The 18871-nt window shown below is 43.1% G+C and overlaps 1 protein-coding gene and 1 pseudogene across 1 annotated transcript; one reads left to right on the top strand and one right to left on the bottom strand.

Annotated features, from left to right (window-relative positions):
- The first annotated feature begins 7780 nt into the window (after positions 1 to 7780).
- Positions 7781 to 8737, top strand: LOC125629476 (olfactory receptor OR9H1-like). Its single transcript, XM_048834876.1, has one exon. It carries the CDS (start codon positions 7781 to 7783, stop codon positions 8735 to 8737), a length of 957 nt encoding a protein of 318 aa, XP_048690833.1.
- Positions 8738 to 17608: 8871 nt separating this feature from the next.
- LOC125629466 (olfactory receptor OR9H1-like) lies at positions 17609 to 18648 on the bottom strand (annotated as a pseudogene).
- Between the last annotated feature and the right edge of the window lie 223 nt (positions 18649 to 18871).

The raw sequence follows: 18871 nt of genomic DNA, 5'->3' as shown, positions 1-18871 counted from the left end.
CTTTCCCCGGATGCCCCACCACTGCTTGTTCCTTCCCTCCCCCCTGCTGTGGCCCGAATTTTTCTTGGGACCCCAAATCGTTCACCTGCACATCCACCAATGTGATATATGCCATCATGTGCCAGCAATGCCCCTCTGCCATGTACATTGGTCAAACTGGACAGTCTCTACGTAAAAGAATAAATGGACACAAATCAGATGTCAAGAATTATAACATTCATAAACCAGTCGGAGAACACTTCAATCTCTCTGGTCACGCGATTACAGACATGAAAGTTGCTATTTTACAACAAAAAAACTTCAAATCCAGACTCCAGTGAGAAACTGCTGAATTGGAATTCATTTGCAAATTGGATACAATTAACTTAGGCTTGAATAGAGACTGGGAGTGGCTTAGTCATTATGCAAGGTAGCCTATTTCCCCTTGTTTTTTCCTACCCCCCCCTTAAAAGACGTTCTTGTTAAACCCTGGATTTGTGCTGGAAATGGCCCACCTTGATTATCACACACAATGTAAGGAGAGTAGTCACTTTGGATAAGCTATTACCAGCAGGAGAGTGAGTCTGGGGGGGGGGGGGGGGAGGGGGGTGAGAAAACCTGGATTTGTGCTGGAAATGGCCCAACTTGATTATCATACACATTGCAAGGAGAGTGATCACTTTAGATAAGCTATTACCAGCAGGACAGTGGGGTGGGAGGAGGTATTTTTTCATGCTTTGTGTGTATATAATAAGATCTTCTAAACTTTCCACAGTATGCATCCGATGAAGTGAGCTGTAGCTCACAAAAGCTTATGCTCAAATAAATTGTTAGTCTCTAAGGTGCCACAAGTACTCCTTTTCTTTTTACAGTATTTTGGGGCACTACAGGGATGTGTAGCTTATGTAAGAGGAGCGTTGCTGCAGAGTAAATGGGGAAGCCAAAAACACAAAAGAATAAAGTTCAGAGAGTTCAGAGAGACAGAGGGAGGGAAGCAACCAGCTTAACCAAAAAAGTTATTTATTGAATAATAGTAATAACCATACAAGGAGAGCCAAGCAAACATAACAGTTACATTATTAAAGATTACAAAAGTCAGATTTAGAAAACTATACCTGATCACACAAGTCAGGGTTAAAAGTTATACCTGAGGTAGAAAAGAAAACACAGAGTGAGAGAGAGAGAGAGAGAGAGAGAGAGAGAGAGAGAGAGAGAGAGAGAGAGATGGGTCTCACCACTCCATGAAACTTGAATTGGTAGGGGTTCCCAGGTGATGGTGGTAGCTCAGGGTCCTGAGTGTTGGAGACAGGCAGAGCCCCCAGCATGATCAGTCAGGAGAAGATGAAGTACCAGTGGAGCTGATGCAGAGTTTGGATCCAGGCATCAAAACACTTACTTGAGCATGGATAGGGGTTTTTGTAGGGAAACAACAATGGTTCAAGGGAGAACACTAGATTTGTTTATGGGTAAACTGGTGACTTTAGAATAGACAATAGGAACTGATCATTCCTGGCTATGGTTGGTGTTCCTTCAAGGGCGCTCACAATGCAATTAGGCAGCTTCAGCATTTTGGATATCAATCAAGGATTCATTACTAGAATTGGTCTGATAACTGTTGAGCTGGATGTGTGCAGGCGTAGGTTCATTAACATCTGGGACAGAGATCCCCCCATGATGCAGTGCTTCCCTGCTTTTCTGGTCCCAGAGTTCAGTGTGGTTCTTGTCTTGGAATCTCTGTTCTCCATTCTGTATGCTAATGGAGATGCCTCCCTGTCCCATCTTTGATGCAGATGAGGCTAGAGGAGTTGTCTTAATCCTGTCACCCTTGTCAGGAGAGGTTTAGGTGCGTCTCCCACTGCCTTTTCATTGCTTTCTGTAAGTCTTTCTTCTGATCGGTTTTGGTTCAAGCAGAGGTTGGGGCCGGGGCGGGAAAGGGGTGTCCTTCATGAGTCAGGCTGGATACTGTGCCCTGGTTTCCCAAGAACACAGAGCTGACTGGTATCACAAAAGTATTTAGGCTTAAAACTCCCACTCATTTCAGTGGGAACTAGGCACCTAAATATTTCTGGAGATCTGGGCCTTACTCCCTGATTAACCTGATTGGCTTCATTAGGGCTACTCATTTATGAGATTGCTGTATGCAGGGGTTCACAATCTGCCCTTTAGTTTCCTGGGCTTTTATATGTTGCTGTGGTTTTAATTTTCTGATCAGACTGAGAAAAATCATGCTGCTGTTACAATCACTGTGAGGTTTATGTTTGATTTCAGTTGTAGTACATCTACGGCCTATTGAAAACAAAATGTCAACCTCCCCATATGTTCCACTTCCTGAACTTCCCTCTGTCAGCCAAAACAATCATCATCGAATGGCTATGTCTGTAGAGGTATCCTGCAGGGATCAATTCTTGGCCCTACACTATTTAACATTCTTATTCATGATCTGGAAGAAAACAAATAATCCCTGATAATGTTTGCAGATGACAGAAAAACTGGTGAATGGTAAATAACGAAGGGGACAGGTCATTTATTCAAAGTGACTTAGATTGCTTGGTAAATTAGTCAAAAGCAAACAATATCTGTTTTAATGTGGCTAAATGTAAATATATACATTTAGGAAGAAAGAATGTAGTCCATAATTACAGGATGGCATACTGCACTCAGGAAAAGAATGACTCTAAAAAAGTTTGGGGGTCATGGTGGATAATCTGCTGAATATGGATTCCTTTTGTGACACTCTGTAATACAATCTTTGGATGCATAAAGTGGGGAATCTCAAGTAGGACTAGAGAGATTATTTTTCCTTTCTAATTTAGCACTGGTTTGACCACTGCAGGAATACTGTGTCCCAGTCTAGTGTCCACAATTCAAGAAATATGTTGATAAATTAAAGAAGGTTCAGAGAAGAGCCATGAGAATCATTAAAGGATTGGAATATATTCTGTATAGTGTTAGACTCAAGGAGCTCAATCTATTTATCTTAACAAAGAGAAGGTTAAAGGATGGCTATTAGTATCTACATGGGGAACAAATATATAAAAATGGGCTCTTCAGTCTAACAGAGAAAGATATAACACAATCTAATGGCTGGAAATTGAAGTTAGACAAATTCAAACTGGAAATAAGGGATGCATTTTTAATAGTTGAGAGTAATTAATCATAGGAATGTTGGGGACACTGGGCATGGCCACTAGGTAGCTCGAGGGGATGGAAGACCACGAGTGTCGATGAACCCCCCTCGCAGTAGGCCCAAGTGTCCTTGCCCCCCGCAACCCTGCCTGGAGGCACTCGCAGCAGTTATGCATATTAGGCCCAAGTGTCCTTGGCCCCCCCACCTGGAGGCACTCACAGCAGTTATGCTGAGGATCTGCAACAATATGTTGCAAAGTCAGACTGCCTGAAACTAAACAAGGCCAGACAGGGCAGATATGGAAGAACAATGCTGAATAAAGCAGCTTTATGTATGGTTTAACAGATGGTACAGAGAACAAGGGAACTAGCTGGTAACCGGATTGGCTGGCTATATGGAAACTTAGGGCATCTTGCTATTGGATAAGTATGCTGAAGAAAGGATATATAAAAGCCTGTGTAACTTCCTGCTCTATGTGCAGGATTTGAGATTCTATTCTCCCTGTACCTTGTTTGCAGCTGCAAATAAACTTTTCTGTTTCTCCAGCCCATTGTGATTATTGGGTGACGCACACCGGGCAACGAACCTTGGTTAATCATTATTAATTAATCATAGGAACAATTTAATAAGGGTTATGTTAGGTTATCCTGGTGATTATAAATCAAGATTGGATGGTTTGGGGTTTGAGTTTTGGTTTGGTTTTTTTGTGGGGGTGTTTTGTAAAAGTTCTGCTCTAACAATTATTTTTGGGAAAATTTTATATCCTGTGCTGTTCAGCCCGTCAGACTAGATGATCCTAATGGTCCCTTCTGGCCCCGGAATCAGTGAATTCATGGAAGAGATAGTGGGCCAGATTCTTATGGTTTGATTGAAAGCCCACTGAAGTCAATGAGATACTTCTTATTGTTTCAAAGGGTAATGACTTCCCTTTGACTTCCACTGGTGTAAATGCAGAGTAAGTCCATACTCAATGCAAAGGTACACCCTTGAAATTCTTTAACATGAGGCTGTAGATAGATAGATAGATAGATAGATAGATATTTTCTTTGCCAAGCACACTCTTTCTGTGGCTTAATCTCTTGGGTTTTTGGATTCCCACTGGTCTGATTACAAGCATAAATTTCTTGTGCCTCCTTTAGAGATATTAATAGAATTCAGACAAGTCAGTCGTGCTTCATGTCAAGGTTTGACTTGTCGTATGTGAGCTCTTTTGGGTATCTGTTTAATTCTTTTGTCACATTACCCCAGCCTCTCAAATGATAGTGTATCCATTCAAAGCAGTGGTATCTCAGTTAGAGGAGACAGTGCAAACTATGTTTTGGACTGCTGCTGAGTTCATGTGGAGAAAATTTAGACTTTAGGTTTGATGCAGATGTAGCCATGTAGCCTACAATAGAACAAACTCATCTATGCGGAGTGTCTAGTGTTGTCTCGTTAAACAATGCTTTTGAGATTTGCCATAACACCCTGATAAAACAGGCACCAGTTCCGAAGACACTTGATATTCTGCTGTCTTTACCTGGATTCCAAAAAATGGTATAAGGTATTTAAAGCTATATTACCTGATTTATTTCCTGATTATTCTTTCTTATTTTGTCTGTATGCTGTCAAGTGTAATTGATTTTAGGTCAACACTCCCACAGATTTGTTTATCACCAGGTCTGGATTATACCTTATTTTATCTTAGCACTGAAAAGACTTTTTGTCCATATCTTCATTTAAATATTGCCAGGCATAGATCTGAAGTCAAAGAAAGAACTCACCATAGTGAGCACTATACCACAAGGGAAGTGCTTGAAGAATTGGACCCAAAAGTTCTAACTGTTTAGCAATCAACTATTTCTTCCCTTCCACCCCACAACAGTGCTTGCTCTGGTCAATAACAAAAGAGAGCCTGCTCCTGAAAACACATAAAGAACATGATGACATCTATTGATAGGAATCAGCCTATGGATCCCAGTGACACTGCTGCCAGAGAACCATAGAAATGTAGAGCTAGAAGGGATGTGGAGAGGTCCTCTAGTCCAGTGCCTCACACTGAGTCATGGTTAAGTATGCCTAGACAACCCCTGACAGGTGTTTGAGAAATGCTATTCACAGGACTTTTTGTTTGCAGCATCAGGACCTTAATAGGGATATTGTGAACCAGTAATCTGAAAGATAGATAGACAGAGGGGGTTATGGAGATAGATAGATAGATAGATTTTAAAGACTCCCAAGTGTGACATTTGCTATTGAGCGCCCTTGTCATCTGTGGGGGATTTATGGTTTGTTTTAAAACACTTTGTCTCCCCTGCTGCTGCAGAATTTAACAGCAGGGAAAACTGAACAGTTCAGGGTGGAAATTATATTCGCTCTGTAAACTCTATTACTTACAGTGACCTTAGGTGATAATTTGATAATAGTGGGCAAAAGAAATTTCAGGGAGAAGTTTGATGTTAAGGATGTTGTAGTTCCTTGAAGAAAAATCTCTTTAAAAACCCTATAGAATATCCAAGAGGGAAAATCTACCTAACTATCTACCTATCTGTGAGCCTGATTTCCCGGAGCCTTAGAAGGAAGGTTGCTAAACACTGTCATCTGTAGACAAAATAGGGGAAGACTGTTCCAGAGCAGCTTAAGAACTGCTGATGTGCAAGCACTCCATTTTAGAGGGATCTGTCTTCCACCATCAGTTGCAGAGCAAAGGGCAGAACGGACCAAGCCTCGTTTGCATTTGCGTTTTAGAATTTTGGAGGCATAACGTGCAATTGACGTTGGAATGCTGTTGGGAGATACACAAACAAGAAATTGACATTGAATGTGCCCGGGGTCACTCTGAGAAAGATTCTTCTCAGGTACACTGGGAGAAGAGAGCCGGGGCAGAGATACCTAGAGAAAGAGGGGAAAGATGGCTGCTTGCTGCTGGGTGTGAGGAGTTTCTCAGGAACCCACTGATCTCTCCCCAAGAGCTGAGCATGTTGGGTCAGGTAGAGCAGCAGCCAGCTGGGGGCAATGGACAAAACAGCATACCTGCACAACCTTCTCTGAGGCAATGGACAGCTCAGAGGCCATGGATGGGAGCAATGCTTCAGCAGTGCCCCCTTGGACGGGATACAGGGCAGCAGAGCTTGGCAACTTGGACTAAAGCCACAGAGAGAACTGCTGCCTGCCCAAGAGATGCTGATGTGGGCCTCTCTACCCAGCAATAAAAGCTGAAGTCACTGCAGCTGGGTTAGTTAGTAGAGCAGCCCATGGAACATTGACCAGCTAAAATTTTTGGACTTCTCCAACCCAGGACAACTGACTGTTGGCAGGGGGAAAAGAAGGGGGGGCTGGGGAAGAGGGAATTAGCCAGAAACTCATCAGCCACTTACACCACACTAAAGGAGGACTGAGGTTGGGGCTGCCCTTATGATAACTTGGGGGAGTCTCACATCACAGAATTGCTTCATAAAGCGTCCGGTCCGGTCCACCCACATTGTGAAAGAATTATCTGGACATCTGTATGTTACTGACCTAGAGCCCAGTTAAGAGATTCCCAAGGCCATCATCTGATGGAAGAGATTCACGTCTTGGGTGATGAACCATGAATACTTGTACTCAAAAGGTTAAAATGAACAGTTGAAATGAACAATGCATTGTTACCAAGAGGGCTACACTGGGAGGAAGGTACTACTCAATGTGAGTAAGGGTGACAGAATTAGACATTTAACACACAATCTAGCTAAGTTTGAAGCAAATGTTAGTTAAAGGAAATAATGAGTCCGTACATTTTTATTCAGACTTTACTCTGTCAATTCTTAGGCAAAACTCCCTTTGAATGTCCCTGAGTAAGGATATTCTGTACAGCAGTTAAAGCTCTCAACTAGAACTACTGAAGTTACTCAGGAACAGAAATTATGATTAAATAAGTCATATATATACACACATATGTATACACACATATACAGTAGAACCTCAGCTTTACGAAGACCTTGGGAATGGAGGTTGTTCGTAACTCTGAACAAAATGGTATAGTTGTTCTCTCAAAAGTTTACAGCTGAACACTGGCTTAATACAGCTTTGAAACTTTAATATGCAGAAGAAAAATGCTGCTTTAAACCATCTTAATTTAAATGAAACAAGCACAGAAACAGTTTTGTTACCTTGTGAAATCTTTTTTTAAACTTTTCCTTCATTTTTGTAGTAGTTTACATTTAACACAATACTGTACTGTATTTTTTTCATCTCTGCTGCTGCCTGATTACCTAATTCCAGTTCCAAATCAGGTGTGTGGTTGACCAGCCAGTTCATAACTCTGGTGCTTGTAACTCCGAGGTTCTACTGTATATGCACATTGATTCAGACACTGAAAGGAATAGAATAATTGATGTAAAAGAGCCCATTTCCCCCACCCTATTATAAATCAATGGTGTTGATTTTGGAAGATTTTACTCATGTCTTACTCATCCAAGAAGACGAGTCTAGAATCATGATTATAGGGGGAAGTTGATTAATTTTGGGCTTCATAATACATTTTTCAGAAAAAACCCTGGGGTCAGATATTTAAAGGTATTTAGGCAGCTAGTGGCACTTTCCAAAGCATCTGGGTGATGAACCCCCGTTGGTTTGAAGAACTCTTAGGAGAAGCTTCAATGTATCTTCTCTATTTCACACTTTTTAACTTTTATCTTGTTCTATTTTCTAAAGGAAATGTCAGCTATGGAGCCAGTAAGAGAGGGGAACCGCACGGCAGTGACAGAATTCATCCTGCTGGGGCTTGGAAGAGGATCAGGCTTTCAGATTGTGCCCTTTTTGACATTCCTGGTAATTTACATAATAACTATTCTGGGAAACAGCTTCTTGGTCCTCATCATTAGAGCCGACTCCCAACTTCACACCCCCATGTACTTCTTCCTCATGAACCTGTCGCTCTTAGACCTCTGCTACTCCACCACCATCGCCCCCAGAGCCATGGTGAGCTTCCTAGCAGGGAGAAAAGCCATTTCCTACAATAGATGTGCCACCCAATTCTTCTTCTTTGCTCTCTTCCTCACCACTGAAGCCTTCTTCCTGGCAGTGATGGCATTCGATCGATACACCGCCATCTGCAACCCGCTCCAGTATCCCACCACCATGTCCAAGTGGGTTTGCATTCAGCTGGTGGTGGGATCATATATCGGTGGCTGTGTGAATTCCATGGTGCAAACAGGCTTCACCTTTACACTGCACTATTGTGGGTCTAATGAGATTGATCATTTCTTCTGTGATGGCCCGCCCTTGATTAGTCTCTCCTGCAGTTATACATACATCAATAATCTTGTGATGTTTACCTTATGCGGTCTCATCATAGCAATTACTGCCCTGATTGTGCTTGTCTCCTACATCTATATCATCTCAACCATCCTCAGGATGCGCTCTGCCGAGGGTAGAAGAAGAGCCTTCTCCACCTGTACTTCCCACATGATGGCTGTCACTTTGTTTTATGGGACCACAGCTTTCATGTATGCCCAGCCCACTTGGCTGTCTTCTCTGTACCAAAGAAAAGTGGTGTCTGTGTTTTACACCCTTTTCATTCCCATGTTGAATCCCCTCATCTACAGCCTTAGGAACAAGGATGTGAAAAATGCTTTGAGAAGGACTATGTGCAAACAGTGTTTGAAAAAATGAACATTGTCCTTGAACATAGAGATTAAATTGCGTGGGTCAATGTATTGAGCAACACAAGAAGTTCTACCAGATATGTATTTTGGGAAAGACATGTATATTGGTGGGGTGAGGAAAGTAGTTTTTCCAGGTATAAACAAATAATCCTTGGGATCCACAGTATCTAGCTAGCTAGCTATCTTCTGTGTGACCGTGAATCACTCTCTTCCCTCCTATATTACCGGCTGACCTGTGAAATTCATTGCCACTGGATATAATTTAGTCAAATAAATACCCAGAATTCTAAAATAGCTTTGATATTTGAAGGGATTTCATGCTTCCAGATATGAGTCGGCTAGTGCCTGTCTGAGTTAGGAATAAATTTTTTCCATGATTTATCATACAATTCTTCTTTCTTTGGAACACCTGAGATTGGAATCACCTCAGTTCAAATCCCAGCTCATGATTTAGCCCTTGAATTTCCACTGATGCCCTGTTTGGGTACTGGTTTGGAAATGGAGAACAATATGATACCTATATCAGGTAATCGAAACTGAGAAAGTCCATGTTCAATGGGATCACCTATGTATAATACTTCCATGTCGTGTCTACAACACAGCTTAATAAAGCAAGTGGTCTTGATTCAAATCTCACACATATTTGTGTAAGTAAGGAACATTCACCTTCCCACATGTAAATTACTAGTAGCCCATTCAAATCAATGGGTCTGATTTTGCAGTTACTCGTCCTGATATAAATCAGCAGTAACACCATGGGAGTCAATGAGCCTGATTCCTCTCTCACTCACCTCTCTGTAAATCAAGAGTAATTCCATTAGAGAGAAGGGGCCTGATTCTCCTCTCATTCCCCCTGATGTAATTTAGGAGTTGCTTTCTGAAGTAAATGTATTTACACTGTTCTAAAGCTTGTTTATATGGATAGAGAATCAGGCCCATTTGGTCTACATCTTTAAGACGCAATAAAACAACTAAAAATCCTTTTTCCCTTTTGATTTGGTCATGAAATGAAAACCACCATTTGAGCCCAATCCTATAGCACTTTTTGAGGATAATATCACCTTGACTTCAAGGGAGATTTTGGTGCTTTATGTCTTACTAGATCAAACGTACAATGAGGATTTACCATGAAAATCCCAGGTTGTTCACCAGCAAACCTAACTAATACAATTCTGAATGTACCATTTGAGAGGGAAAAAAGGTCTAAGTACGAAGAGAGATGAATTCTATCTGTTTTCAGTATGTGAATTCCTTTCTTCACCGCTGTTTGGCAAAGCATAAACTATGAGGTTTTCTTTCTTTCTTTCTTTCTTTCTTTCTTTCAAAAAATCAAAGACCAGCATGTGGCATTCATACTCTCATTCATAAGCACAAATTTCAATAAGAGTTATGTGCCTAAATATATTTTCAAATCTTGCCCTTTCTCACTAGAGGAATCTTATTATCATCTATGGGACTGTTAATATCAGTAATTGCTAAACAGTGACAGTAAGAGGCTCACAATCTGGGCAGGAAGTAATGTTGGACAGACTGAGCTGCTGTTCCTCCTGTAAGGCTAAATACCTGCCCTGAGAGTCACCAGCCCAGCGCCTGGTGACTGGACCCTGGTGCCAGAATGTCTCCTCACCACATGTGGCTTAATCAGGCTTTAGTTGAGGGATGACTCCTCATCTCACAGCCAGGTTCTGACCCCATCGCCTAGACCAAAGCCCATTGAAATCATTGACTGTACAAGGCCCTAGATTGAGCCCTCCCCTCCGCCATGGTGCATGCAGCCGGAGTGTTTGTGAAACATAGTGTATTACCTTTGATTTTCCAGCACCTGGTGATAGATTGGGAGAGAGAAGCTTCAGTGGGCTGGCTTCACAAAGGGACTGGGGGACAGGTGGGGGGGCATTGCTGATTGTCCCGGGCCATAACTTCTAGGTGCCCAGAAAATCATTGTGATTCACAAAGCATGAGTCCAGTGCCTGGGTTCCCCATATAATGGTTAGAGGGAGAAATAGGCACCTCAGAATGGGATTCACTAAAACCAGCATGCTACTCGGGGTGCCGCCTAAGGTAAGCAAGGGGAGATGCCAAGGAGGGGAGTTCAGATACTAAACCCAGATTAGAGAGAGGCAGAGCTCTCTGCTTGGGAGTCTCATCTGTGTACTCTTCATTGGAGTTAGGCACCCACTCAATTTCTTGCAATAATATGTGGAGAGGGTGCTTCCTCCTACCTTTTAGCCCCATTGCTAGGTTATTCGCCTGGGATGTGGGAGCAGTTTGGAAATGGAGAACAATATGACACCTATATCAGGTAATGGCACCTAAGTCCCTCTTTGAATTTGGTGCTGTGTGTTCAACAAGTGACCAGCTGTATCTGTGTAACCTGAACAGACTGATCCAGGAAGTGTCAGACAGCTATAAATCGGCACAGGGCCACGGACGTCAATGGCTCAATGGAGAAAGGATGATTTACACCAATTGGAGATCTAATCAATTGACTTCCGTTGGCCTAGACTGATATACAGCAGATGGGGAACTGGCCCACTGACTCTAATGGAGCAATGTCTGATGACACCAGCTGGGGTTATAGGCCATTGATTCCAATGGAGTATGTCTGGTAGACACCACCTGGGGATCATAGAATCATAGAATCATAGAATATAAGGGTTGGAAGGGACCCCAGAAGGTCATCTAGTCCAACCCCCTGCTCGAAGCAGGACCAATTCCCAGTTAAATCATCCCAGCCAGGGCTTTGTCAAGCCTGACCTTAAAAACCTCTAAGGAAGGAGATTCTACCACCTCCCTAGGTAACGCATTCCAGTGTTTCACCACCCTCTTAGTGAAAAAGTTTTTCCTAATATCCAATCTAAACCTCCCCCACTGCAGCTTGAGACCATTACTCCTCGTTCTGTCATCTGATACCATTGAGAACAGTCTAGAGCCATCCTCTTTGGAACCCCCTTTCAGGTAGTTGAAAGCAGCTATCAAATCCCCCCTCATTCTTCTCTTCTGCAGGCTAAACAATCCCAGCTCCCTCAGCCTCTCCTCATAACTCATGTGTTCCAGTCCCCTAATCATTTTTGTTGCCCTTCGCTGGACTCTCTCCAATTTATCCACATCCTTCTTGAAGTGTGGGGCCCAAAACTGGACACAGTACTCCAGATGAATCATAGAATCATAGAATCATAGAATATAAGGGTTGGAAGGGACCCCAGAAGGTCATCTAGTCCAATCCCCTGCTCGAAGCAGGACCAATTCCCAGTTAAATCATCAATGGTGAGATTAGGCCTCACCAATGTCGAATAGAGGGGAACGATCACGTCCCTCGATCTGCTCGCTATGCCCCTACTTATACATCCCAAAATGCCATTGGCCTTCTTGGCAACAAGGGGCACACTGCTGACTCATATCCAGCTTCTCGTCCACTGTCACCCCTAGGTCCTTTTCCGATCTGGCTCATTGACTCCAATCGAGGATCCTCCTGCCCAGGTATCCCTGGAAAAGCATAGGACATATGGCAACACATTTCCTGATAGGGCCAGGCATCAAGGTGGAAGGTGTCGATATTCCATTTGTCCCACTGCCCCTTGTGTAGTATAGTGCCCTGCACCTTCTCTCGTACGGGCATACCACGCCTATTCCAATTAGTGTTCCAGACTTCCCATTAGAGTGGGCCTGAGAAGGTTGGGTCCGGGTTGTCTAGTACACTGTAGGGTTTGGAGAGCTTACTACATTACTTATAGATTATCTCCATATGCAACGTAACATAAGTACAGTTAACAATACAAAATCCACAGCAATACTGAGTCCTGTCCACTGCAGTATGGTCCAAGATCCAAGACACCCCCAAAACACTGCCTCTCCTCCTTCGATGGGGTCACGATCTTATGTGTCCAGTTGCTGGCAGTTGCAACAAGCTGCCCCTGCAGGTTTTGCTTGCTTTTGTCCATATCATAAGTCCATCGAATGTTCACAGAGAAATGGGATATTGTCCAAACCAGCTTGACCACTTGGTGTGGAATCAGGCAGTAAGCCCTGGCTTATTCACAGAAATAAGATTCACAGATCCATTTGTGCACCAAAGTCCATATAGCAGCATGTAGATGGGTGTAGTTTGGTTATGGGCTGGTGTAATTGTGCCCCCAGTAAGATGTACATTCCTAGCAAAACACCTTATACACAGTACACCCAATTGTCCACCCCTTGCATAGGCCATTGATCCCGCTCCTCTATAGTCATAGGAGAGGGGCACATCCAAACATCTTCTATTAATTTACACTATTTTACACACACACCCATTGATTTCCAGTGAGCTCCTCCCCTTCTCATTATTTCCGTAGGGCTTGTGGGGGCCACCTTAGTTGCCATTCCATTTCCAGGTACCACGGTAGCTATTACACAGGTGCTGGCCTCCTAGTTGAGAATTTTGCATTCCCATACACATCTTCCCCCCAAGGTCAGCCTTTTGAAGCCATCCCCCACCCACATCATGAGGTTTTCTGTTCATTAAAACACAACAATGCTAGCAACAAGACAAACACCACAGACAAACAACACAAAACATAGATCCATGGTATTCTGAGTTATTCTTCCGCTGGCGCCAGCTTGCTTGTAGAGGGTCTGAAAAACAAAAGAAACAATTTCTACCCCCCTGGTGGGGACAGATTATTGCTTAATAATAATACCACTTTCTTTTACAAATTGCTAATTGCAGGAAAAACAGAAGAATTACCTCCAGGCTGTCCTTATTTTGTTCTATAGTCAGGCTAGTGAATTACCTCACTCACTGGTCATTTATGAAATTCATGAGATGGTGTACCTCAGTTTCCCCTCTTGTACAACAGACCAAGTTTGCAATAGTTTCTCTGCTGTACCAAGCTTTAAGTTATTCTCAGGTAATAGCTGAGACACAGCTTCAGATTTTAGCACTGCACACACACACACACACACACCCCTTAAGGTTAACCTGTCCCCCTTATTTTCAGGCTTGACTTGTTTTTTTCACCTCCCTTTCCTGGAGGGCCATAATCTGAGTCTTCTAGTAGCTTGTTTGCTGACCAGATGTATTTGTTATTTGCAGCTCCTTTGTGCCCATCAGCTAGGTAATTTGCATTTACACACAGAGGCTTACTAGCTTGCTTCTGGATCCAAAGCTGTTAGCAGCTCAGACACTGTCTTAAAAGGGAAGCATTTTACTTCCACCAGAGTTCTGATTACTTTCCACTTTCATCTCCTGCTCCAAATCACACAGAGATCTGAAAAAGAAAGCACAACCTATTGTGGCTCCTTTTGGAGCCCTATTAGGATTTTAATTAAGTACCATGTTTTATTTGCATTTCTTTTACTCCTTCTCCAATATACACTGCACACGTTCTGGGAAAATGCACATTCCTTCCATATAGTTTAACCTCCATACATTATATTAGCCATATTAATTTTACACAAGGTATAACTGCCTCCCCCATGCCTACAGAGTTTTCATGCACACCCACCAAAGCAACAATCTAATCCCCCAGAGCCATCCCAAGGCTCAGTGTTCCCATCATTCCTCCCCTTTTCCTTTTCTTTCACCTGTGCGCACACACACAAAATTCTGTTTTGCCTAACATCCCTTGCACTGTAATTACTCTTTTTACACAACTGTACCCCAATTACACTTCCATCTTGTACAACTAGACACAACCAGGGGCAGCCAAGTTAAGTTCCAATAGAAACCTCTTCCATCCTTTAGTGATTTTGATTACATTACCCAAAAGTCAAATAATTTTGATCAGATTCTCTCTCTGCCTGCTGCCTGCAGCAGTCCCTTATAGACCATTTCTGTGGGAAAAGGGCCCATTTTCCCTCAGAATAGCTGTAAAGGCTTCTGGGGACAGAAGCGTAGTGGTGGTAGTAGCCACTCTACCTGACCCCCTTGGAAAATGTAATGACCAAGCTTCCATCCAATGTGACTGCACAGAGTTGCACATACAGTTACATTTATATAACTGGGTTTTATCATTAAACAAAAACTTCTTTCTTGACATCTCACATAAATATCCAAAGTACCCTCCATTAAAACTTCAGAAAAACAAAAGAGCGTGGAAAGGCAGGTTGCACTTTGAAACTTTTTTTTTTTCTCCCTCTACTTCCCCAGGACCAAGTCTCAGATCCAGTCTCTAAAGGTAGTCTGTTAACTCTGCTTTTGACTATAACACTTTTGAGCCAAATCATCTTTCACTACCCCTAACTAATTTACAACCCTTCAGCAGCCCTTGCTGAAGCAGCACCAAACTTGAAAGATTGCTGGCAGCTTCCCATAATGCTGCCCTTACTTCAAACCTCTCACAAGCAGACTGAAGTGCCTCCTTTCCCTGGGAGGCATTCAGTCCCCATGGGCAGGGACCTTCTTCCACTACCCATATACCAAGGAGGGTGGGCTCCTCAGCCACCCCCCATACCTCTGGGTCCCCTAACACTTCCTCCATTTCCTTTTTAATCTCATCCCAGGTTGACCCCTGTACCTGGTATGGGCCCTGGTTCTCCCTTATCCATTTATCCAAAAAATCCTTTACCCTGGCTTGCCAGAACCCGCAACTACCATCACGAGAGTTCGCGATACCCCCTCCAAGCAGCTGCGCGGACTGTTGGGGAGGGGGACTTACAGGCTGCCACTCACCTATCCAATGTGATGCATCCAAGTCACCAGCACCAAGATGTTAGGGGGCTTATTCCTTCACCCACTTACTTCTCTGGTCCTTCTCGCATGAACAGAGAGCAACAATACCCGAAGTCCAAAGGTGCAAACAATTCGATGTTTATTGCGGTGAACTTCCAGCAAGCATGATTCCAGTTTCCTTCCTTAGTATCCTCCTTCCCAGCTCTGACACCACAGAGCCTTACGCCTGTGTCCCTGTTCCCATTCCTACCCTTAGCCAAACATGATTCTAACTTCCTTACTCCCATTCCCTGTTCCCATTTCCCCCTTTAGCAAAACATGATTCCAATTTTCTTACCCCCATTCCCTGCTCCCATTTCCCTTACCCACATGCCCACCCGCACCCACACCCACTCACTTCCTCATTGACTACAGATTATATAGTAAAACTTGAGTTCTGCTTAGCTCTACCTTAACCAATCATTTTCCTGAAATTTAACTAACCAATCCTAACATATTGTAACATGATTATGTAACCAATTATATCCCACCACCTTAATTAGTTTACACCCAGCAAAATTAATTATACAGCAGACAGGAACAATCACAGAACCAGACAGAGATTATACAGACAAACAATAGCAAAGTGGGAACTATAATGACAAGACAACACAGAAGTGAGGATTTCACATCCCAGCTATTGAGAAGTGAATTCTTGCCAGACAGGATGCTATCAAACTAAGTTTCCTTTTACATTTTCTAGGCACTTCCCTTTCTCTGGAGGTGATAGGAATACAATCCTGTCCTGATAGTGCCTAACAGCCCAATAGCACCTTATTTCAATGTGACTAGTTTGGAATGTGAGGATGTGACTGTTCGCTTCCCAGCTTATGGCTGCCTCTGCTGCTTAGCCAAAGGCCTTAGCCTAAGAACAGGGCCTCAGACTGTCACAGTAAGAGAAGGCCCTTACACCAGCAGATAGTGATTTTGATTCTTTCTTTTATACCTCTATAATTAGCCAAGTGATAAGAATACACCTAAATTCTTAGAGTACAGGCCTTTACAGACAGGCCTGAATATCTATATCCTAACATCCATTTGACACCACTTGGAATTTGCCCCATTGATTCTAATAGAGTTATAGCCAGCTGAGACAAGCTAGGGATCTGGCCTTTCTATAACATATGTGTAAAGACTTGATCAACTTAACTTGGTGTTGAACAGGTATCTTAAAGAGAGACTTTTTCTGGATCTTTTTTTCCTGAAGCATTACAAAAAACCAACCCTATTACATTGTTTTTGATTTGGGTGCTTTTGAAAATTCCAGCGGGCAGTTATCTGCATCATTAGGGGACTAAATACCTTTGAAAATCTGGCCTTACGTGATTTATGAGCCTATGTCCCATTGGTTATTTCTCTGAGCATTTTACATTAACATCCACTGCAATCTGACAATGTTCAGAGGAAAAATTAAACAAAAGAAAGAAAGGCCAAAAACCTGAAAGAAAGGACAAACCTGAGTAAAATCATGAGGGCATCTTTCTGCATGTATAATTTGCTGCCAGTTCTCCCTGCCCATGTACCTCCAAGATTTAGGGTTATCATATTAGCATGATTTATAATACAGTACTGGCTACAACCCCCAGTCAAAACCAGGGCTCCATTTTACTTTTTGTTGCACAGACACAGGGTAAGTAGAAGTCTCTGCTTCAAAGATCTCACAATGTACATAGACAAAGTAGGAGAAATCATTAATATCATTTTACAGATGGGGAAGTGGGATTAGTTCTGAGATTTTCAAACCTGCCAAAGGGCCTTGGAAACCAAATACCCATTAAAACTGGTAAGAATTGGGAACCCAAATCCGTTAGCATCTCAGCCTAAGTTGCCTGTTCAGGGTCACGCAGGGTGCTAATCAGAGATCCCAGATCTCCCAACTCACATTCCAGCATCTTCACCACAAATAGGCGTTCAGGAGTACAACTCTTGCTAGGAATTTCTATCTGAGCCTCAGTTTCAGGCCTCATCGTCCCTACATTTTGGCTGGCACCTCGAAATAATTCAAAGGAAGTGATGCGTCCAACAGGGTGTCTAATTCCCCTGAGCTCCTTGGAAGGTCCCTACTTATGCCCATAATGTGCATCATCTGAGATGATAATTCTATGGAAGACCCTTGTTCATAATCCCCTACATTTGGTGTTCATTGTCATCCATCCCCAATCCCTGTTTTCTCTTGAATTGCCCACTGTGTCATATCAGCTCTTGAGAGAGCTCAGGAGAAAAATTCTGTTGTGTGCTCTGGGCCTCTTTCACCTCTTAGTTCCTCAGGCTGTAGATCAAGGCATTCAGCATGGGGATGACAGTGGTGTAGAACACAGAGACCACTTTGCTTTGATCAGGGGAGGATACGGCCTTGGGCTGAGCATATGTAAAGGAGACTGTCCCAAAGAACAAGCTCACAGCCACCTTTTGGGAGATACAGGTGGAGAAGGTTCTGCATCTTCCCTCAGCAGAGGGTGTCCACATGACGGTGGCGATGATGTAGCTACAGGAGATGATGACTAGGGAAGTGCTCACTATGGAGAAGCCACCTGCAAACAGCATCAGACGTTTATTGGCAAAGGTGTCAGAGCAGGAGGCCTGCATCACAGCAGGGATGTTGCAGAAAAAGTGATTGATTTTCCTGATCTCACAGAAGGAAAAGCTGAATGTAAAACCCATTTGGATGGTGCAGTTGAGGCAGCTTGAGAGGTAGAAGCCAGCCACCAGGCAAACACAAGTCATCTTGAATATGATGCCTGAATCCAGCAGAGGATAGTGAAAAGTCCATAAGCCATCATGGCCAGGAAGAACGCCTTGCTGATCCCAAAGAGAGAGAAGAAGAACATTTGGGCAGCACAGCCTTTATAGGAGATGGCTCTGCTCCACACTGACAAACTCAGCAGGGCTTTGGAGGTGATGGCAGAGGAGTAGCGGAGTCCAACAAGGAGAAGTTCTGAAAGAAGACTTACAAGGGGGTGTTGAGCTTGGCGTTAGTGCCGACAATGGAGATCATGCAAACTATCTTACAGCCCAAGTCTGTGGGAAATTACTCTGCTTTAAACATGGCTGAGGGAGTTGGGTGATGAACATTATCGCCCAGAGTCAAGTCAGGACTATGACCAGTTAGGATTCTATCATTAACCTGAAAAGTCACATTTACTTCTGGTATATGCCTGCTCACCAACCTCTGAACAATGAGCACTGGCTTCATCACTATTTCTTCTTAGTTCCAGGAATCCCTGGGGCATAATGACTGGGTACCGCATAAGGTTCAAAGACAATATCCTACTGGCAAGTTTTTGTAATATTCATGGGAGCTGGGCACCTAATTCCTGTAAATTCCAATAATGGCAATAATAGTCCCATCAAAGAGGGAAAATAGGAAGAAATGACTCATAATGAAAAGCTTTTCAATCTCAAAATTCAGGTTTCAGAGGAACAGCCGTGTTAGTCTGTATTCGCAAAAAGAAA

The sequence above is a fragment of the Caretta caretta genome, chromosome 13 (assembly GCF_965140235.1).
Source record: "Caretta caretta isolate rCarCar2 chromosome 13, rCarCar1.hap1, whole genome shotgun sequence".
Taxonomy (NCBI): domain Eukaryota; kingdom Metazoa; phylum Chordata; order Testudines; family Cheloniidae; genus Caretta; species Caretta caretta.
Note: the sequence above shows the minus strand (reverse complement) of the source record. Positions and strands in the feature narration are given on the sequence as shown.